Source organism: Vulpes vulpes, chromosome 5 (genome assembly GCF_048418805.1).
Source record: "Vulpes vulpes isolate BD-2025 chromosome 5, VulVul3, whole genome shotgun sequence".
Classification (NCBI taxonomy): domain Eukaryota; kingdom Metazoa; phylum Chordata; class Mammalia; order Carnivora; family Canidae; genus Vulpes; species Vulpes vulpes.
Window position 1 is genome coordinate 67029325 of NC_132784.1, and position 22598 is coordinate 67051922.

The 22598-nt window shown below is 50.2% G+C and overlaps 1 protein-coding gene across 5 annotated transcripts in view; it reads left to right on the forward strand.

The window, feature by feature from the left end:
• Nucleotides 1-22598, forward strand: part of LRP5 (LDL receptor related protein 5) — a 108778-nt gene that overhangs the window by 63994 nt on the left and 22186 nt on the right. For all 5 annotated transcript variants that reach the window (XM_072758565.1, XM_072758564.1, XM_072758567.1 and 2 more), the window contains 6 exons: nucleotides 5754-5970; nucleotides 8205-8494; nucleotides 10319-10545; nucleotides 11713-11897; nucleotides 16084-16407; nucleotides 17618-17817. In XM_072758565.1, coding sequence (XP_072614666.1) covers nucleotides 5754-5970; nucleotides 8205-8494; nucleotides 10319-10545; nucleotides 11713-11897; nucleotides 16084-16407; nucleotides 17618-17817 — 1443 coding nt within the window. The remainder of the gene's footprint in view (nucleotides 1-5753; nucleotides 5971-8204; nucleotides 8495-10318; nucleotides 10546-11712; nucleotides 11898-16083; nucleotides 16408-17617; nucleotides 17818-22598) is intronic.

Genomic DNA, 22598 nt, shown 5'->3' on the forward strand with positions numbered 1-22598 from the left:
GAAGAGGTGATCAGTCTCCTGTGTTCTGCCCACCGGGCCCCCAAGAAGGACTTCATAGAGCAGCTGTGGCTAACCAGGAGAGTGAAGGTCTGGAAAGGCCGGACGTGTGAAACAGGGTTGCATCTGGATGGCATTAGTGGCACGTAGATGCATCTTACAGAACAGGCCAAATTGCTGGCCCTGTTGGTGACAGCTGTCTGGACATGGGGTTCAGGCCAGCCCTGGGGCAGTCCCTCAGCTGTCCAGCGAGCTGCCATCATGGGAGTCGCAGGGTGGCTCCCCCTGTGGCGGTGGCCTCAGGACGCTCCCTCCAGGCTTATGCTGGGAGGCAGCCCCGACCTCCCCCAGCACAAGCAGGCTGGAGCCACGTGGGATGGGTGGGGGCTGAGGAGCCCCTCCTGCAGTCTTAGGTCTTGTGTCCCAAAGGTCAGCCTGATTCATGAAAGCAGCTGGGACTCACTGTCTCCCTAAGCTGGCTCTGACCAGTGGCCACTGGGGCCCTGCGCTTCTCTCTCTGTTTTTGGCAGATGCCACGTCCTTTCTCCCTCTGTCCATGCTGCTTGGCAGACACCAGGCTCGTGACAGCCCCACGTGGGGCCTCCCCCAGGCAGCTGCACCTGTCCCAGCCGCCCCCAGGTCTCAGGCGTGGGGACGGCACTTCACAACTGGAAGCCGCAGCACCTTTGAAACCCGTCCAGTGCCCATGCTCTGGCTTAGTCACCAGATCATCTGCATTGTCGTTATTAATTTTTTAAAATTTCATTTAAATTCAATTTGCCAACATAGAGTATAACACCCAGTGCTCATCACATCATGGGCCCTCCTCAGTGCCCGTCACCCAGTTGATCAGCATCATTATTTTCACCCCTTCCCTAGTTTGTGAGCAAGCCTTGTCTCCCAAAGCAGACGGGAGCTCTATTGGGCCCAGCTTGAGTCAGGGTCTCCGTGCTGACCATGGGTGGAGACTCAAGACACACCGGGTCTGTATCGGGAGTGCCCTCTCCCATGTCCCTCCTCTGTTCCCTCCCACACTCTCTGTCGCTCCCACTTGCCCCTTGCTGGGCCCCCTCCTCTTGTCCCCTTCTGAGCAGGTCCCCCTTTCCCACGGCTGCTCAGCAGGCCCCTGAACAGAGCTCTTGTCATGCCCCCCAACCCCCTCCACACCCCTGTTCATTCTCCAACATCCACAGACACTGCCTCGTGCTGGAGGAGCACCAAGGGACAGCCCTGTGCCCTGGTGGGGCAGATGTTCTAGAGGGGAGATGGACACGGAGTGACCTGACAGTTGTAGCACTTTGGAGGCGGGCCGTGCTCTAGAAGGATGCTCAGGAGAGGCGACGGGGCACCGTGGTTAGGGGGTGACATCCAGGCTCCCCCGACGGCGCCTCAGCTATGTTTCCAGCCGCGTTTGTTCTGAAGCCCTGTCTTCTCTGCCTTATTTGTGCAGATTCTGTTGCCTCTGTTTCTAGAGTAGAGGGAAGAATTGTGCCCATGAGTGACGCTCAAACAGGCAAAGAAAGCATTTAAACAGCCAGACACACACACCGCGATACGTGTCCATGGAGGGTGGTTTCAGCTGTTACTGCATCAAAACTGGGACTGGTCTTGCCCCTTTGAAGTCTTGAGCTGTCTTTCTAAAGCTTCCTCCTCAGCTGTTTCCCTCTGGATTGTCTGGACTCCAAGACAGACCAAGCAGAGGTATTGCAGGCCAACACAGGCTCCCTGCGGCAGGAAGTATCACCAGTGTGTGGGCTTATGGTGGACCTGCTGGGGCCCCCACCCCAACCCCCGTAGATCATCTGGGCTCTTTGAGGCACCCTGCTGTCTCACTCTGGCCAGGACAGTGGGAGCTTGCATCTCCTGCCCTTGACATCTGCCGTTGGGGTAGGCTCTCAGATGGAGGATCCGAGGATCTGATCCACACACCTGGTGGGGCTGGCTGGTGGGCGGGCTGAGGATAAGTCACAGCCTGAGAAACTAAAAATATATCTATGTCCCTGTTCCTCACATGTCCTAGGTCAATGGAGGGGATTTATGGTATGCCCAGAGTAAATACTTGGCACAAGAGTAATGGTTGCAAGGCCTGATGGCTGTGTGTCCTTCGTCCCCAGGGAGGACATTAGAACATGAGCCCTGCGCATGTGCATGCAATTGTGTGTTTAAGATCTTCTTTTATTATGTAGAACAAAATAACCAGGGCAGTTTTAATTTGATGCTTATGTCCAACTGTGATAATTATTTTTTTTTAAGATTTTATCTATTTATTCATGAGAGACACATAGAGATAGAGAAAGGCAGAGACATAGGCAGAGAGAGAAGCAGGCTCCATGCAGGGAGCCCGATGTGGGACTTGATCCTGGGACGCCAGCATCACGCCCTTGGCTGAAGGCAGGTGCTCAACCGCTGATCCACCCAGGCATCCCCAACTGTGACAATTACTGCATCAGAAAATAGAAGTCTTTTCCCTTTAAAAATGTATTTTCAAAGGGTTGGTCTTGGTCTTGTATCTCTTTGCATGGTGACTTTCTGGGGTCCACCATTGTGTGGGCCTCCCTCCAGACCCCCATGGGTTCAGCCGCTCAAAGCTCAGCTGAGAGTGGGCTTCTTTGGGATCTGTAGGCATCTGCTCTGCTTGTCCCACATCTCAGCCACCCCCTCTCTGACCCCAGATCTGGGCATGGAGTGCAGAGTTGGCCAAGCCAAGAGGACAGAAGCCAGAGGTCAGAGAGAGCAAGACTCTGGGCATGTTCGGCATCTGATGTGATCGCCTTTGGCATAAGTTCTTGGAGAGGTGGTTCCTTTCCTGAAGATCAAATGCACAGGTGTTTCTGTTCTAGAGCAGGGGTTAGAATCTACAGCCTGTGACCCAATTGCCTGTTTTTGTACCACTCTTAAATTCTTAACTTTCAAATGATTGGGAAAAAAATGAAAAGTAGTATTTCATGATGTGTATAAATTACATGACATTCGAATTTCATGATCCACAAAATTTTGTTTTGTTTTGTTTTGCACAAATGATGTTCTGTTGGAGCATAGCCCTGTTTGTTCACTTACATACGCTGTCTGTGGTTGCTCTTGCGCTGAAAGGACCATATGGCCACCAAGCTGGAAATATTTATGATCTGCTGCAGGAAAAGTTTGCCAGCTCCTGACCTGGAAAGTCTGTCTCCCATGCTCTCCCGTTGGCTTCAACATTCTTGGATGTTTAGATTTTATTCTGTTATTGCTGAATTCTTTTTGGATGTGTTATCCCCTCAGGGGTCAGAGGGATATGTGCCCTGGGTCTCGTCTCCTTACCCTTGGCTCTTCTCAGGGCTCCAGGAAAGCTGGAATGTTGAAATATGTGTGCTCCCTGTAGACAGGCCCCACTGGTGCTCCAGGACTGAGGAAAGGCCCGGTCCAGCAGAGTTACTTTTACAGATGGGCTGGATTTGCTCAAGAGGTGCTAAAAGCTGCCACAGGAAACCATTTTGGGGGGTGCCTGAGTGGCTCGGTCAGTTAAGCTCAGATCATGATCTCGGGGTCCTGGGATAGAGTCCAATGTAGGGCTTCCAGCTCAGCAGAGAGTCTGCTTCTCCATCTCCCTCTGCTCCCTGCTCCCTATTCTCTCTCTCTCTCTCTCTGAAATAAATAAAATCTTTAAAAGAAAACCACTTTGGGCTCATTTATTTTTCTCAAGTGTTAAGAGTCTTGATGGAGAGCCCATGGGTTCCCATGGGAGCTTCGTGGGTTCTGTAATTGGTGGAAGGTGACCAGCACAGGTGGGCAACAAGGAGGGGGCAGGGGTGGAGAGAGGAGGTGATGCTGGCCGTCCCCCCCACCCTCCCCCGTTGGCCCCATGTCCTCCGTGGACTCATTCTCATTGTTCCTGAGCCAGGAAAAAGGTACTTCCTTTTCTCAGTTCAATAGAAATGTGTATTTATTTATGTCTGGAATTCAGCTATTAAAGGAAATTGAGAAAATATGGAAATAGTGAAGGAAGAGGAAAATCTCATACAGAGATGATATTGACATTTTGGTGTATTAAAGCTGAGTCTTTTTTCTAGATGTGGACAATTTTCTTTGTATACGGTTACATGTACAGACCACCCTCTGCCCCCCCCCCCCCCAGTTATCCTGAGCCGAGGGGGGAGCAGGAGTCCCCAGGCCTTGCTTGATCCCTGCCCTGATGAGACGTGCTCCTGGACACACTGTCTTTCTCTCCTCCTAGCCTCACCTCCATGGCCATGAGCCCCAATGTGACCCCTCCCAGGGGCAAGTTTTGTGCTGAGTGTTCTCTGAGGAATTCCTTGTGTTCTAGTTTTCATCTTTATGTGCCTTCCCGTTGGCAGGGGGATAGAATGGGAGCCAGCGCCCAAGCCGTTTGCAGAGGTGGTCTGTCACCTGCCATTTACTGCTAGCCAGAGGGGCCGGCCGGGAATGGTGCCCAGATCCTCACAGAAATTGGTACAACCTGAGCTCCTCCCTCCAGGTGAGGCTGGCAGCTCCCCGGCTCACCGTCCAAGGGCATCCCCTAATCCCGTGTTCTCACCTGGGCTGTGTGTTGGAACCACACCTGCCGGGGGAGCTGCTTTCAGGACCCATACCTGGGCCAGGGCCCCTCATTGCTGGCTGAATTGCCTCAGATTGGGGCCTGGGTGGTGTTCTGTCTTTGGTGAAGTTTCCTGGATGACATCAGCTGCTCCTCTCAGTTACAGGTGGGCAAACTCAGGTCCTTTGGGAGTGGGGGCTTGCTGGGTCAGCCCAGAGCTGCCCACCCCTCCCGGTTGACCTAGCAGTTTTGTCCTGTGCTGTCCTACAGCAGAGGACCCAAGCCTCTTCTGTTCGGCATGAATTTTATCTGTCTTCTGTTCTCACCACCTGCAAAGCAGAGGGTCTGTAGCTTTTCTGACGAGCTGGAAACATAATCTGGCTGCAGGAGGCCTGTTGGGACTCGTCATGTCGCTTTCATCCTGGCCCGAGAGCCTGGGAATCTCGATGTGTTTTATCGAGTCTTCCTTTCAACAGAAGCTGCTACAGGATCATCTGTCATCAGAATCCCATCTTACCCCGTATGTGTGTTTCAGTTGGTTAAGGCGTTTTGATGTCTGACAGCAGTTTTCTCCTTTGTGGCTTTTGTGGCTAATGCTTTTCATCAGCACTGATTCTTCAAGAAGAAGACTTAGCTTTTCTATCTCAGAATAAATGACCACTGGCGTGTGGGGGGTGGAAAGCGTCTTAGAGTTACGGGCTCAGGCTAAGGGCCAGAAGTGCCCTCAGAGTTCGTTTGGTCCTGACCAAGCAAGACCTTGGTCCCCAGGCCAGTGGGAGGTCTGGCCCAGGGCCCACAGCATGTTCGCAGGCCAGCCTCCGGAAATGCAAGTGTGTACCAAGAGTGTGATTTGATGCCTTCTGGTGCTGCATGCAGGCGGACGTTGCTATCAGAGGCTGCCCCGGGTCTGAGACCCATGCCTTGGGACTGCAGGTGGCCATTGTCCGGCAATCAGCAACAGGAAGGGTGGAGACGCCCATCTGCCCCGCCTGGCCCTTTCAGCACAGTGTCAGTACCCAGGTAGGGGAGGCTGCGGGGAGAGCCCCGAGCCAGCCGCAGCTCGGAAGATGTCATCCGTCCAGCTCTGCCAGTGAGCCACAGCCCTTGGCTTTGTATCGTAGCCTCGCAGGCTGCAGACAGAGCTGTGCACCCCACTAGCTGAGCCCACTTCCTTCTGGCTCAGGACCGAGGCTGCTTCATACCCGTGTCTGCCGTCCTGCAGGTGATCAACGTTGACGGGACAAAGAGACGGACTCTCCTAGAGGACAAGCTACCACACATTTTTGGGTTCACGCTGCTGGGGGACTTCATCTACTGGACTGACTGGCAGCGGCGCAGTATTGAGCGCGTGCACAAGGTCAAGGCCAGCCGCGATGTCATCATCGACCAGCTGCCCGACCTGATGGGGCTCAAGGCCGTGAATGTGGCCAAGGTTGTTGGTGAGTCTGTTGGGCCTCCAGCCACGGGTGAGCCACACTGACTGGCACCAGGAAAGGGCTGTGGGCTCGGGGCGGCCCTTCATACAGGCACTCACCCTGGAAACTGGCAGGACAGGATATGGCAGGACCTGGTTAAGGACAAGTGGGAATGCACATGGTACCTCGGCCAGGAATGTTGACTCGCTACTGGTTGTGGATAGGCACTGCTGGTGATAATTATTATAATAATGGCTAATGTTTATCAAGTGCCTGCTGTGTGCCAGGCTCTGGCTAAGTGCCTTTGTGCCTGAAGCAACCCTGTGCACTAATTATAGTATTGCCCCGTTTACACTGGGAAGGAAGGAGGCACCACCACATGGCTGATGTGTGGCCAAGCTCAGGACTCACCCAAGTCTGCCTCAGCCTCCTCCTTGCGGGGCAGCCACGGTGTCCAGGCTGGACCTTCAAATACATGCTTTTTTAAAAGATTTTATTTATTCGTTTGAGAGAGACAGAGAGAGCATAAGGGGAGGGAGGGACAGAGGTAGAAGGAGAAGCCGACTACCTACTGAGCATGGAGCCCAGTGTGGAACCTGATCTCAGGCCCGAGATCATGACCCGAGCTGAAGTCAGACCTTTGACCAACTAAGCCACCCAGGTGCCCCAAATACACACCTTTTATCTGAAAGCCAGGATCTGCAAAAGGTTCCCTTTACGTGATTTGTCTCTTTATGAAAAAGGATTCCAAATGCAAGTCATTAGGCTACACTGGAGACAGTAGCATCCAGGTGTGGTAGGGGAGTTTGGAAGCAGGGCTATGGGCTCCATGTGGGCAGGGCCTCTGTTCCCACCTGAGGTCTCTGCACCTAGTACAGTACCTGCATGTCAGAGGTACTCAACAGACCTTTGCTGGATGAATGAATGAATAATGAATGAATGAGCAGAGAAGATGCAGAGCTTGTCCTCAAGAGGGTGAGACACTCCTTAGCTCTACTGCCAGGCAGTGACTGTAGCTGGGACACTAGGGGTGCCTGGGTGGCTCAGTCGGTTAAGTGTCTGCCTTTGACCCAGGTCACGATCCCAAGGTTCTAGGATCAAGCCCTGGGTTGGGCTCCCTGTTCAACAGAGAGTCTGCTTCTCCCTCTCCCTCTGCAGTTCCCCCTGCTTGTGCTCTCTTGCTCTTTCTCTCAAATAAATAAATAAAATCTTAAAAAAAAAAAAAAAAGCATAAGGGAGGTCACTTGAGCTTAGAATTCAGAGAGCAGGTGGGGGCAAGGTTTGCCTGGCAGAGGGGCAGCTGAGCAAAGGCCTAGGAGTGAGGTGGTGTGGGGTGACCCGAGAGCAGCTGGTGCTTCTGTGTCACTGGAATGGGCCTTCCCTTCCAGTGGCCTAGGTTCCTGATAAAGAGGTGATGGGACTGACTGATAAACTTAGTTTAACAGTCGCCTTTCAGAACATGTTGATTGTCTACCATGGAAGGCGAGGCCTGTCTGTGAGTTATTGTTTAAAAAAAAAACAAAAAGTAAAACCGACAGGAGAAAAAAGATGTGTCTGTCGGGTGTGCTTTAAAGTTGAGAAATTGGGTTCATCTCTCTCTCTCATCTCAGGATTTCCTGAGAGAGATGGGGGAAAGGATTCTTTTTTTAGCTGAAATACTTAACACTAAATTAAAGCCAATTTTAATAGCACCTCAGTAGGTAAGTGAGATTAACAAGCTGGCCAAAAATAAATGAACACCCTAAGTACTCTGCTTTAATAAAGAAGAGACCCCTTTGGCGGTCCTGGGTGAATCTGGGTTTGTGAGGCTGCAGAGAACTGGTGCAGTGGATGGGCCATGCAGGTGGTCAGTCCAAACAGCAGGCCTGGAGTCCAGGCCTGGGGTGAATTTGGGGGTGTGTGACTTGTCCTGTCATGTGACATTCTTCCATCTGTGCTACTTCTGGCCTACGTCACCTTCATCAGACTCTCTGAGCTTCAGTTTCCGAGACTGGAAAAAGGGTGGGAATGGCTTCCACCTCTCAGGCTGCTGGGCAGACAGAGTGAGTTCAGATGCACTGGGTCGCACTGGGCCCAGAGCTACCACTTTGTCATTGCCACTGCCCTTCCCTGTCCTGGGGGAGGACCTCGGTTTCCATCATCCCCACTGGTATCCTCATGTGATGTGTGGCTGAGGCAAAGCCGTGCGTGATTGTGGATCGATGCACGCCTCTCTCTGCTGGACTGCCAAGGTTTAGAACTAGTATGCTTACTTCTAGGAACCAACCCGTGTGCGGACAAGAATGGGGGGTGCAGCCACCTCTGCTTCTTTACGCCTCACGCGACCAAGTGCGGCTGCCCCATCGGCCTAGAGCTACTGAGTGACATGAAGACCTGCATCGTCCCTGAGGCCTTCCTGGTGTTCACCAGCAGAGCTGCCATCCACAGGATCTCCCTTGAGACCAACAACAATGACGTGGCCATCCCGCTCACGGGCGTCAAGGAGGCCTCTGCGCTAGACTTTGATGTGTCCAACAATCACATCTACTGGACGGATGTCAGCCTGAAGGTACAGTCTTCCAAGTGTCCTATGCATGCAGCTTTGCCTGTGACAGCACCACCTCAAAGGCGTTTATGTTCTTTTTAAAAGAGCTGTAATATTTAGGGGTGCCTGGGTGGCTTAGTCGGTTAGGTGTCTGACTCTTGATCTCAGCTCAGGTCTTATCTCAGGGTTGTGAGTTCAAGCCCCACATTGGGCTCCATGCCCAGCATGGAGCCTATTAAAAATTTTTTTTAAAAAGAGCTGTAATATTTATTGTAATTTGATCTATGACAAAGTATTAGTGAGCTCTTTTAATAAACTAACGTGAACGATTGTAACAAGCAGATCCAGTAGACACACAGATGGGCTTTTCTAGACTGTGTATCTGTGAAACATTTGTGGTAAGTTGACACTGTCTTTGGATTCACACCCTCAGCAGGTGCCCACCTGCTTAGCAAATGCTATCTTTATGCATGGTGTGAATATACGTGAACACGTGGAAGGGCCTTTTCATCTTGTAAAGCAGGATTTGGCAAACTCGTTCCTGGGCTGGCCTCCTGGTTTTGTAAATAAAGTTTTATTAGAACACAGCGATGCCCATTTGGGGATCCCTGGGTGGCTCAGCGGTTTGGCGCCTGCCTTTGGCCCAGGGCGTGATCCTGGAGACCCGGGATCGAGTCCCACGTCGGTCTCCCGGTGCATGGAGCCTGCTTCTCCCTCTGCCTGTGTCTCTGCCTCTCTCTCTCTCTATGTCTCTCATAAATAAATGAATAAAATCTTAAAAAAAAAAATGCTTAAAAAAATTTATTAAAAAAAAAAAAGAACACAGCGATGCCCATTTGTTTATGGGTTGTTTACAGCTGCATTTGTGCCACTAGGTTGGGTAGTTGCAACATTTCTGCGTGGCCCTTGATCTTTTATTCTATCGATTATATTACACAGCTCTCCGATCTTTCTGATTCTAAAACTTCATGGGAGCTCACTAGAGAAAGAGAGCAATAGAAAAGTATGCAGAAGAAAATTAAAATAAAAAAATGAGATTCACTCATAACCCCCCAGCCAGCATTTTAGGGTAGTTCTGATGTTAATGTTCCTGACATTTACCAGTAGGTGCTATAGAGGATTCTGTATCCTCGTTTTTTTTTTTTTTAACTTAACATTATAAGAGGTAATTGATTAAGCTGTTAGGATCTCTTTTTCTTTTTCTTTTTTTAAAGATTTATTTATTTATTTGAGAGAGAGAGAGAGCATGTGCATGAGTGAGCAGGGGGAGGGGGAGGGGCAAAGGGAGAAGCAGGCTGTCTGCTGAGCAGGGAGCCTGACCAGGGGCTTGATCCTAGGACCCCAGGATCACAACCTGAGCCAAAGGCAGACACTTAACTGACTGAGCCACCCAGGCGCCCCTGTTACAAACTCTTTAATACAAGTCTTTAGATGTGTGAAGTGTTCCACTGCACAGATATTCCCCATTTTGTGTAACTGTTCCCTTCCAGTCTCCCCCGCTCTAAACCTTATCATGGTCATGAGCACCTCTGTGTTGCTTTAGTAGTGTCTCATCTTTTGCATTTTTATTCCCTTGGATAAAACTTCACATCACAGATTACTGGATGAAAAGACTTATCTCTATGTGATATACATATATAAATATAAGTGCTTAACTCTTGCCAAATCATTTTTCTCCTAAAAAAGTGTGTCTTGCTGTATATCAAGCATTTTTTAAAAAAACTGTCAAATGTTGGCGATCTGGCCCCAGATGTGGTCAGTAGCTGCTCCAAGTGACCGAGCATCTTGTGGTTAGAGGTCTGCAGAAATGCTGACTCCTAACCCGTGGCCCCTGCCCCCTGCTCCCAGACCATCAGCCGAGCTTTCATGAACGGGAGCTCCGTGGAGCACGTGATCGAGTTTGGCCTCGACTACCCGGAAGGCATGGCCGTTGACTGGGTGGGCAAGAACCTCTATTGGGCAGACACTGGGACCAACAGGATCGAAGTGGCCCGGTTGGATGGACAGTTCCGGCAGGTCCTGGTGTGGAGGGACTTGGACAACCCAAGGTCACTGGCCCTGGACCCCACCCAAGGGTAAGAGCTGTTTTTGTCATACGTGTCCCTGCCCCCCTCCCACTTCTGTACATTAGCCAGTGTATGACAACCCTAGGCCGAGGGGGGTGGCTACCCAGCTGGCCCTCTGTGATTAGCGCCCTAGTGACCACTACTAGCCCTGGTGACCACCACTAGCTTTGAGGTGGCTGGGGCCAGTGGGACATGAGGAGGAATCTACTTTATTTCACAGATGTGGAAACTGAGGCTCAGGGAAGCTGAGTGACTTCCTGAGGGTCACGTAACTGGGGAGAGCAGAGCTGGGCTCCTTCCTCGCCCCACTTGGATTCCAGAGTGCTCAGAAAGGGCTCCTCACAGGCCTCTTAGGCAGGGTGTCACCTGCTTTGCCAGGTACCTGCTTTTATCTGTAGGTGGCCGGGGGGCCCTGCCCTGGGCAGGGTGTCCAGAGGGGCCGGGATGGAGTCTCCTCTGCACCAGAGCTTTCTGTGCCACAGACACAGCGCTTGCCCCCTAACATCAGTGATGTGTACAGCTTTCCCTAAGCCCTGCCTGTCTTCGCAGGCAGCTAGTTAGGAAAGGAAGATTTTAGGATGGCAGAGTAGAGGGAAAGGCCCAATTTTAGCCAAAGGGCAAGGAAAATGCACACAATTCTGGAACGGGGTTCCTTTTTTTGGAGCTGCTGAAGAACAAAGAAGGAGGACCCGTTGGAAGCAGGAAAGCTGAGTTTGGATCCTGGCCCGGTAGTGCTCACTGGCCTCAGATTCTTATCTTCTGCCCTCTTTGAGTAAGGGGATATCTTGTATATCTTGATTTGCCCACATTCATCCTGGCTTCCCCGTCACCCTGGCATCCTGTCCAGCTTATCCCACCTGGGCATTCTATTACATGGTCACCCCAGCTGAGCACCCGGCTTGTGTCTGTAAACAGATATGTTCGTACTTACCCTGCAGGTGAACTGCTGTGGGAATCCAGGAGGTAGGAGGCATCGCAGTGATGCACCTGAGGGATGTTAGGGTTGTGGGGGGCTCCCAGGGTGTTGCCCTGTTCCTACTTCCTGGAGGGATATCGCCGATGTGGCTTTCTCCAGGATGGAGAGAGCCACGCCGAGGAGATGGTGGTGGTCGTGTCCTCCTGCCCTGTAATGAGTGGATGCTCCTGAGCCCGCCCTGCCCTCCCTGTGTCTTCCAGCTACATCTACTGGACTGAGTGGGGTGGGAAACCCAGGATCGTGCGGGCCTTCATGGATGGGACCAACTGCATGACGCTGGTGGACAAGGTGGGTCGGGCCAACGACCTCACCATCGACTACGCTGACCAGCGTCTCTACTGGACGGACCTGGACACCAACATGATCGAGTCGTCCGACATGCTGGGTGAGAGCCAGGTGGGGTCCTGCTGGGCTGGGGCCTCCTGCAGCTGAGATACTGGCTGTCTCTCAGCCCCTACTGCACCGTTCCCTCTGACCTGCAAGTCCCAAGGCCCCACAGGAAGTGTGCACACAGCCCTGGCTGCCCATCCAGCCTTGTCTTCTCCCAGGAGCTGTCCCCTTTCACCCTGTGCCATTGCTCTAGGCATGTCGGCCAAAGCCTTGGTGACAGCTGTTTCTGCACACCTACAAGAGCTGGGGCCCAGCTAAGCCCTGGGCCAGGACCCTAACATGGTGTAGGTTTTCCCTGATGGAGAAGCTAGGGCCCAGGGAGGTCATTGGTTTTCCCTGAGGTCACAGAGCATTGCTCAGATTCCAGGGCTACACACATAATCTCCATATGATCCTGGGCACCTACCATGTGCTGGGCATTATTGTGGGACCCCTCACAGGCCACCCCCAACATCCTGGGATTAGGTAAAAAGAGAAAAATACCTTATTCCAAGTCACCTGCCAGCAGGGGCAGGGCACACAAGTCTAGACTCTGTACAGCTGGAGGGGAGTGGTTGTGTTAGCTGTCTCCAGTGATGCACCGGGTGATAGGGCTGCCCTGTGTGACAGAGAGAATTTGATTTTCTGATCACTGATTCTGCTCCCCTGTGATGAGTGTGGTTGTACCCATTTTACAGGTAAGAAAACAGAAGCATAGGCTGGTTGAGAGGCTTGTGCCAGGTACTGTGTGAGCAGAACCAGAGCTAGAACCCCAGTGTCCTGGTTTCTGCTCAGGGCAGGCTGCACCCACCCTGAATGCTGACTGTCCAGGTTTCTGAGGCTGATGGCAAGGTTTGAAGGTGTCTTTGAGACAGCCACCCCAGCCCCACAGTGAATTACAAGAGCCTGGTGCCTGATGAGGAACCCATCACTGAACAGCAGGGGTTGCCTGAAATAAGGAAGCTCACTGATTGCCCCGGGGAGGGAGGGGGTAGACATACTTGGGTGGAAATCTGCAGGAGCCCCTGAAACTTGCACAGCCCTGCAGACCGAGGGTGGGCCCGTGCCGCAGGCCTGCCTATCACTGCTGTTGCACACTCTCTATTTAACACTGCAGACATTCCTGCACTGGGGGCCTCACTGTCAGGTTGCAGTCCTGGCTGTACCTTTTACTGTGTGACTTCAACCACATTACTTAACCTTCCTGGGCCTCGGTTCCTTGATACTGATGGCACTTTCCTCCCATAGCTGCCATGGGGAGAATTGAATGAAGCAGTCAGGGTGAAAGCACTTCTCCCTGATTATGGTTGTTGGGAACCTGCTCCTGATGCACGACCCAGGGGCACGTGGAGGCAGTTTGGGAGCGTCTTTATGTAATAACTGGTTTGTTCCTAATGGTAAAATAATCAACATAGGGCATTTCTGAAAACACAGAAGCACAGAAAGAAAAAGTAGTTATTCATAATTTTTACCACCCCGTGATAATCAATATTGACATGTCAGCATATTTTTTTCTAGTCTCAAAATTTTTAATTGATTTTTTTAAAGATTTATTTATTTATTTACTTACTTACTTACTTACTTATTTATGAGAGAGAGAGAGAGAGGGGCAGACACACAGGTAGAGGGAGAAGCAGGCTCCATGCAGGGAGCCCAATATGGGACTTGATCCCAGGTCTCTAGGATCATGTCCTGGGCTGAAGGCCACAATAAACCGCTGAGCCACCCGGGCTGCCCTTTAATTGATTTTGTAAAGATTTTAAGTAGTCTCTACCCCCAATATGGGGCCCAAACCTGTGACCATGCTCCATGGACTAAGCCAGCCACTCTTTTAATTAATTTAAAATTTTTTAAAGATTTATTTATTTGAGAGAAAATGCACGAGCTGGGGGAGGGGCAGAGGATAAGGGAGATAGATTCTCAAGCAAACTCCCTGCTGAGTGCAGAGGCCAACACGAGGCTTGATCCCACAACTCTGAGATCATGACCTGAGCCGAAATCAAGAGTCAGACACTCTTCATGTCTTTTTTGCCCATTTCATGATTGGATTGTTTGTTTCTTTGGTGTTGAGTTTAATACAATCATGAAATGGGCAAAAGACATGAAGAGAAATCTCACAGAGGAAGACGTGGACATGGCCAAAATGTACATGAGAAAATGCTCTGCATCCCTTGCCATCAGGGAAATACAAATCAAAACCACAATGAGATACCACCTCACACCAGTGAGAATGGGGAAAATTAACAAGGCAGGAAACCACAAATGTTAGAGAGGATGCGGAGAAAAGGGAACCCTCTTACACTGTTGGTGGGAATGTGAACTGGTGCAGCCACTCTGGAAAACTGTGTGGAGGTTCCTCAAAGAGTTAAAAATAGACCTGCCCTACGACCCAGCAATTGCACTGTTGGGAATTTACCCCAAAGATTCAGATGCAATGAAACGCCGAGACACCTGCACCCCGATGTTTATAGCAGCAATGTCCACAATAGCCAAACTGTGGAAGGAACCTCGGTGTCCATCAGAAGATGAATGGATGAAGAAGATGTGGTCTATATATACAGTGGAATATTACTCAGCCATTAGAAACGACAAATGCCCACCATTTGCTTCAACGTGGATGGAACTGGAGGGTATTATGCTGAGTGAAGTAAGTCAATCGGAGAAGGACAAACATATGTTCTCATTCATTTGGGGAATATAAATAATAGTGAAAGGGGATATAAGGGAAGGGAGAAGAAATGTGTGGGAAATATCAGAAAGGGAGACAGAACATAAAGACTTCTGGGGATCCCTGGGTGGCATAGTGGTTTAGCACCTGCCTTTGGCCCAGGGCATGATCCTGGAGACCTGGGATCGAATCCCACGTCGGGCTCCCGGTGCATGGAGCCTGCTTCTGTCTCTGCCTCTCTCTCTCTCTCTCTCTCTCTCTCTCTCTCTCTGTGACTATCATAAATAAAAAAAAATAAAAAAAAATAACATAAAGACTCCCAACTCTGGGAAACGAACTAGGGGTGGTGGAAGGGGAGGAGGGCAGGGGGTGGGGGTGAAAGGGTGACGAGCACTGAGGGGGGCACTTGACGGGATGAGCACTGGGTGTTATTCTGTATGTTGGTAAATTGAACACCAATAAAAAATAAATTTATTATTAAAAAAAAAAAAGAGTCAGACACTTAACTGACTAAACCACCCAGGTGCCCCTTACTTGACTTTTTAAAGATAAATATCCTTGTCAATATCTGAAGTTTTTCTTACGTTTTTACTTTTCGAAAATAATTCCTAAAGCGTTATTTCAAGTCATGGCATATGTAATTTTCGTTCTGGTTTCTCTCGCTTGCAAGTATCACGAGCATGTTCTCATGCCATTAACGTGTTTCCACCGACACCCTCTTTATTATGATGTAGAACATGTTCGAAGTGTTCATACACGTAGTACAGGGTCTGGCAGGTGGAGACCTGGAGAACGTTGCAGGGTGGAAGAACAGAGCTTATTGAGGTCACAGAGGCCCTGCATATGGGCTCTGCCTCCCCCATGGTTCAGCCCCCATTGGCACTGTCCCCCTGAGCCAGCACGTTCACCTCCTTTCCTCGACACACAGCCGATAATTGGTAGATAGCAGGTGCATACACATGTGCTCCGCACACGGCTCTGCTACCGTATGATTATCCCGCGGTTCATTTCAAGAGTCCTCTGCTGCTGGAGTGCAGGGGTGGTTGCTGCCCTGGCTTCTGTCTCAGGTGCTACTTTTGCTATTTTAGAACTTTCTATTCTTGTGATCATACAGCATGTGCTCTTTAGAGCCTGGCTTCTTTCAACCTCACAATTGTGTGAGATTTTTCCCACATTATTATTTTTTATTGCTATGTCATTTCTATTCTATCAAGATTCAGCATTTTTTATCCACTCTACTACTGATGGTCATCTGGGTTCTTTCCTGGTTCTGGCTTTTACAAACAATTGCTGCTCTGCATATGATGGTCTCTGTCATTTGAGTGCACAAATGAGTGCATTTCTGCTGTGGTGTAGGAGGGGGCCTGCCCGGTCACAGGGTAGGTGGCATCCAGCTCCAACCGATCTTGCTTGTTGTCCAAAGTGGTTGAACACTTGAACTTTGACCCAGGTTGCCAGGCAGCTTTGAAGCACGTGGCCCCGTGCTGTGGCTGGCTATGCGTTGCTGACACTGTGCCCGTGTATCTCCATGCAGGTCAGGAGCGGGTTGTGATTGCTGACGACCTCCCACACCCCTTCGGCCTGACACAGTACAGCGATTACATCTACTGGACAGACTGGAACCTGCACAGCATTGAGAGGGCTGACAAGACCAGTGGCCGGAACCGCACTCTTATCCAGGGCCATCTGGACTTTGTGATGGACATCCTGGTGTTCCACTCCTCCCGCCAGGATGGCCTCAATGATTGCATGCACAACAATGGGCAGTGTGGGCAGCTGTGCCTCGCCATCCCTGGCGGCCACCGCTGTGGCTGTGCCTCACATTATACCCTAGACCCCAGCAGCCGCAACTGCAGCCGTAAGTGCCTTGCTTTGCTCGTGTGCCTCTCCTCCATATCAGATCAGGCTGGCCCTGGGCGCAGAGGCAGGAAGGAGCTTCTTAGCTGGAGGTGCCTTGGTGTTCATGGCTGGTTGAGTAGACTGTACACTGCATAAGCTGCATGTTACCTGGAAGCCTAGACCTGGCTGTGGAAACGAGGGCTTTTCCCAGTGATTGGTTTTTGTTTTTATTTTTATTTATTTATTTTTAAAGATTTTATTTATTCATTCATGAAAGACATAGGGAGAGAGGCAGAGACACAGGCAGAGGGAGAAGCAGGTTCCATGCAGGAAACCCCATGTGGGACTCAACCCCGGGACTCCTGGATCACGTCCTGAGCCAAGGCAGATGCTTAACCACTGAGCTACCCAGGCGTCCCTCAGTGATTGGTTTTTATACCCAAAGATCCTCCTATGGAATGTCTCTGCTGAGGGTTCAGCCCATTTCCTTGAGTCTTGATGAAGCAACAGGTCCTCTATGCAGCCTGGGCCTCCCTGTGCATGCGCCCTCTTTGGTCCTATTGTCCCCTTCCCCTGGGGGCCATAACCTTGAAAGATCAAGCAGAGGTGCACCTAACCCGCTGGTGGGGATGCTTGTAATGCAAGTCTCTGCTTTTGTGGCCAGCAGACTTGGAGCCATAACATAGTTTCAAACCACCCAACTGTAATTCTCTGACTGTGGCTCTAACGGTTGCCTCCTACACATTGTGAGCAGTGCCATTTCTGCACCTAGACAGTTTTGCTCACTGCCACCCCCATACAGTGTCCCCTCTCATGTCATGTTCACTTCATACAGTTCAGCGTTCACTTGAGCACATCTAGGCATAAGGCAAATAATATGGTTACCCGAGCATTAAGTACGTGTATGGCTGGGAGTTTCATATTTATTACCATTACCTTTCTTCTGTCTTAAGTCTTGAGAGTTAAAACATGCTCTGTATTTTAAAAGAGTTCGTGCGCTTACCAAATATCGAAACAGCAGAGACACACATAACATGGAGAGTAAAATTCACCAAAGTTGTACCCCGCCCCTCCGCCACCACTGGCTCCAGTGCTTTCCCCACTGCATCTAGTAGGTGCATATGCAAATCTGCCTCTTCCAAGAAAGCAGAATGCTGTCCATCCCCACCGACCTGGCTTCAGTTGCAGACGCTGATGTGCAGCCCCCTCGTCTGTTCGCCCCATTCTAGCGCCCACCAGCTTCTTGCTGTTCAGCCAGAAATGTGCCATCAGCCGCATGATCCCTGATGACCAGCACAGCCCAGACCTCATCCTGCCACTACATGGGCTGAGGAACGTCAAGGCCATCGACTATGACCCGCTGGACAAGTTCATCTACTGGGTGGATGGGCGCCAGAACATCAAACGAGCCAAGGATGATGGGACCCAGGCAAGTGTACCCGTTGGGGAGCCACAAGGGTCACTTCAGTGAGGAACTCCCCTGGGCAGTTCCCAGGCTGCTACCCCTTTTGCTTAGCAGAGGGGGTGCCAACAGAGCACGGCTTGCGTCAACGACTCTTTGGGCTCTAATTATGTCATCCTAGGGTATAATCCTGAGCAGTGTGAAACCCTTAGATTATGATTATATGTAGAAATGGGATTTTTTTCTTTCCACAGTGGTTTTGTGCAAAGCTAGTTGCTATTGGTTATTCTGGATTTATTCTTAGTTCATAGGACTTATATAGTCAGTTTTGTTGTAATGCAACATATATGTTCCCTTTTTTTTCTTTTTAAAGATTTTATTTAGGGGGGTCCCTGGGTGGCTCAGTGGTTTAGCACCTGCCTTCAGCCCAGGGCATTATCCTGGAGCCCTGGGATCGAGTCCCACATCGGGCTACCTGCATGGAACCTGCTTCTCCGTCTACCTGTGTCTCTGCCTCTCTCTCTCTCTGTCTCTGTATCTCTCATGAATAAATAAATAAATAAATCTTAAAAAATAATAATAATAATAAAAAGATTTAATTTATTCTTGAGAGAGACAAAGAGATAGGCAGAGACATAAGCAGAAGCAGAAGCAGGCTCCCTGTAGGGAGCCCGATGTGGGACTCGATCTCTTGACCCTGTGATCACGACCTGAGCCGAAGGCAGATGCTTGACCACTGAGCCACCCAGGTGTCCTGCAACATATAGGCTCCTAAAACTCACTACACTGTACAGATTCACACAGTAAAATCACAGGGCTATAGGGGAAGGGGGTGAGGCACACAGCACTCAAAACTCTTGTTGGCAATATATTAAGAAGAGATAGGGACCTCATAAATACAGGCATACTTTTTTGCATATGTTAAGTGGGTCAAGACATAACTCCTTATGAGCATTGCTTTACCTTGGAAAGCCTTCAAGTTGGTTGAGGACATGGGGCCAGAGGGCTGCAGCTGGTGGGTTTGCGGGAACTGACGGGAGGGAACAGTCTGAAATGGGACAGGAGTGAGGAGCCAGCAGTCACAGACAGGCGTGGCTCACAGCACAAGGAAGGTGGAGCGTTGGAGGTGTGTGTGCTTGTGTGTTCCTTAGTGGCTCACTCCATGCTGCATGCTGTCCTCGCCCTCTCCTAGCATTTCTCACTGGATTAAAATTGTGTGTTGGCAAATGCAAAATCTGTGTTAGGCTCAAACTAGCCCTGGTGTATCACTCCATCAGAACAAGTAAGCATTTTCAAAATGCTTATTCTAGCAGAACTGACTTCCTTCATGTTAAGTTTTTGTGGCCTTTTCCACAAAGGACATTCTCACTGTGGCCTTGGGACCCACTCGGAGTCTCCACGTGGCAGGCAGCTGTGGCTGGCATCCGCTGGTGTGTCATCCACGGACTTGGCCTGGCTCATTGTGTCAGTTTCCAAAGACTCCTTTTATGAAAGCTACAGAACCTAGGGGTCCCTCTCTCTGTGGCATGGTCAGGGCAGGAACTCACGTCTCCGCAGTGAAATCATGGCACCATTATGATAGTGACACAGAGAAATGCTGCTGATGGAGATTTTCAGACAATTTTTGTGCCTCTGAATTCCTTTGGCCATTCTCCACCCTGAACTGAGCACCAGCGCTGTGTGTACAGGCTGGGCATCACTTTCGACAAAGTACTCCATCTGACAGCACAACGATGTAGATAGGACATTGGCAGTCTGTGTCCTTGGTTAGGAATAAAAGCCTCAGCTGAGCCTGGGCAGCTGTGGTATCATCTCTGCAGGGGGTAGAGCCTGGTGGAATGGTGGGAATGCGTTCCTTTCATCCCTCCACCATCCCTCCACTGTGCAGGTGACAGTCACTTTGAGTCCTTTGGAGAACGGGAAGTGTTAATTGATGGCTGGTGGCTTCCCTGTGGAGGCAGGTATTGGGCGCAAATTGCCTTGAAGTCTCATCAAGAGGTGTTCTTTCTTAGCGTCCGCCAAAAGCAGGGAGAGACTTTGAAGGAAAAGTCCTTTAGGGACACCTTCTGGGTTTCTTTTCTTTTCTTTTCTTTTCTTTTCTTTTCTTTTCTTTTCTTTTCTTTTCTTTTCTTTTCTTTTCTTTTTTACCTTCTGGGTTTCTACTTAATTTGGGACACATCTGTTTCCCTCCCTGTGAGTCTTGCTAAGCTCCACCCTCTGGTGGCTTTCATTCTTTATTAGGGATGTGCCCCCAAGGATGGATGGATGGATGGATGGATGGATGGATGGATGGATGGATTTATTTATTTATTTAATTTGATGGATTGATTGTATTTATTTGGGAGAGAGAGTGTGAGAGAGCACAAGCAGGGGGAGCAGTGGGCAGAGGGAGAGGGAGCTGAGGAAGGAACCCCACGTGGGGCTCGATTCCAGGACCGGGAAATCATGACCTTGAGCCGAAGGCAGATGCATAGATGCATCACCAACTAAGCTACCCAAGACCCTCCCCACCACTCAAGGATGATGTTTTAAATTATTATCTACTTGACTAAGTTGTATTTGCAGTAAACCTTTTTTTTTATTGCAGTAAACATATGTAACATAGATTTTACCATTTTAACCATTTGCACGTATATGGCTCAGGGTCACTAAGTACCTTCATATGGTCATGCAGCTGTCACCATGACCATCTCCAGAGCTCTGTCATCTTCCCAAACTGGAAATCTGTCCCCACTAAACACTAGTTCCCCCGCCCCCTCTTCCAGCTCTGGCAACCTCCCTTCTGCTTTGGTTCTCTATGAATTAGATTTTTCTAAATACTTCATGTAAGTAGAATCATGCTGTATTCTTCTCTGTGCCTGGCGTCTTTGACTCAGCATAATGTCCTCAAGGATCATCCACATCGTAGCAGGTGTTAGAGTTTCCTTCCTCTTAAAGCTGAAAATACTCCACAGGAGATATACCACAGTTTGCTCCTCTGTCCATCTGTTTTTTTTTAAGAAAGATTTTATTTACTTATTTTGAGAGAGAAAGAGCTTGAACAAGGAGGAGGGAGAGGGAGGAGCAGATCTCCCTGCTGAGCAGGGAGCCTGACATGGGGCTCCATCCTAGGACCATGAGGTCATGACCTGAGCCGAAGGCAGACGCTCAACCACTGAGCCACCCAGGCACCCCCTCTGTCCCCATTGACGGATCCCGGGTCCTTGGGCTGTCATGACTGCACTGCTATGGACACTCCCCTGTGGCCAGGTGCTACTTTGTACTGGTATGGAGGGGTGGTGGTGTTTGTGGTATCGAATAGGATTCTCTTAAGAACTTTTGCATTTAGGGATGCCTGAGTGGCTCAGTGGTTGAGTGGCTGCCTTCGGCTCAGGATGTGATCCAGAGTTCTGGGATCCAGTTCTGCAGTGGGCTCCCTGCAGGGAGCCTGCTTCCCTCTGCCTATGTCTCTGCCTCTCTCTCTCTCTGTCTCTCATGAATAAATAAAACCTTTAAAAAAAAAAAAGAAAAAAGAACTTTTGCATTAGCCTAAGTTTTGTTACTGACATTAAAATTGGAGTTTGCATTTTATAGCTGGCCAGTCGTTACAGCTCATCTGCCCTGGGAAGAGGTATGAGCAGCGGGTCACCTTATACCACGTATGTTTCTTGGCTGGTTGTTCTGATGACTGGTGTCCCAAAATCTGGTTTTATGCCTGGTCCCTCACAGACCTGCCCTCCACAGAGAGCCTGATTCCTACTAAGGCCAGCTAGAACCTTGCTTTACTCCCAGCCTGGCAGTTGCTCTGGGCTGTGGTCTCTGGCCAGAGTCTGTGGCTTTGGGGAAGGGGATGTTTGCAGTTGGAGCTGCTCAGAGCCCCCAACTCTTGGGGATATGGCTGTTGTTACCTGCAGGGACCCATGGCCCTTGAAAGCAGTTCTCTATGTTCAGATGTGAATCACATGCTTCTAGCAGCCCAGTGTGGCTGGATCAGAGGCTGCTGTTTGTGGTTTGTGTGTGGGGTGGTGTTCCTTTCTATCTGGGTTCAAGAGGCTGGGCTTCTTTTCAGCTATAAGCCCCTTCTTGCCCCAGGAGACTTTGTTTTGACTGTTAACAAGAGAAAAAAATTGCAGTGACTTCTTAGCAGAGCATCATCTTAATGATGCCTTTCTTAGAGGGAAGGACTTTTCATCTAAACCCATGGTGGGACCTCTGGGAAGTCCACTTTGCACCAGGTCGTGTCACCTGAGAACCTGAACACAGTCTTTCAGGGTACCCCCAAGGGACCCAGATGCAACAGAGAGCCAGGCTTCTGGCATGTAGGGGAGATGAGGGTGACATTGGGCTCTCCCCTCCTCCTGTGGCATTTTGGAAAACGCATTCTCTGTCGGGAGCTCCAAAAGCCAGGGCTCGACCCTGCTACACGGCAGATGGCATAGAGTCAGGCAGAGTTCTCCAGAGAGTCTCCCAGGGCAGAGACCCAGGGTGTAGACAGAACCACTGCTGGGAGAGGTGTCTGGCCCCTTGCTCTGGCGGTGCGCTGTGTGTCACCCATCCACCCTTGCCAGGGCTCGCAGCCCTGGTCTCTCCCTCAGGGAAGAGGGCTGCGAGAGGTGGGCTTCTGTTCAATACATCTAATTGTCCTGGCACCCTGAATTTAAAAAATAACAAGGTTTGAAGTTCTTTTTTTTTTTTTTTTTAAGATTTTATTTATTTGTTCATGAGAGACACACAAAGAGAGGCAGAGGGAGAAGCAGGCTCCCTGTGGAGCCTGATGTGGACCTTGATCCCAGGACCCTGGACACTACCCAGGTGTCCCAGGTTTGAAG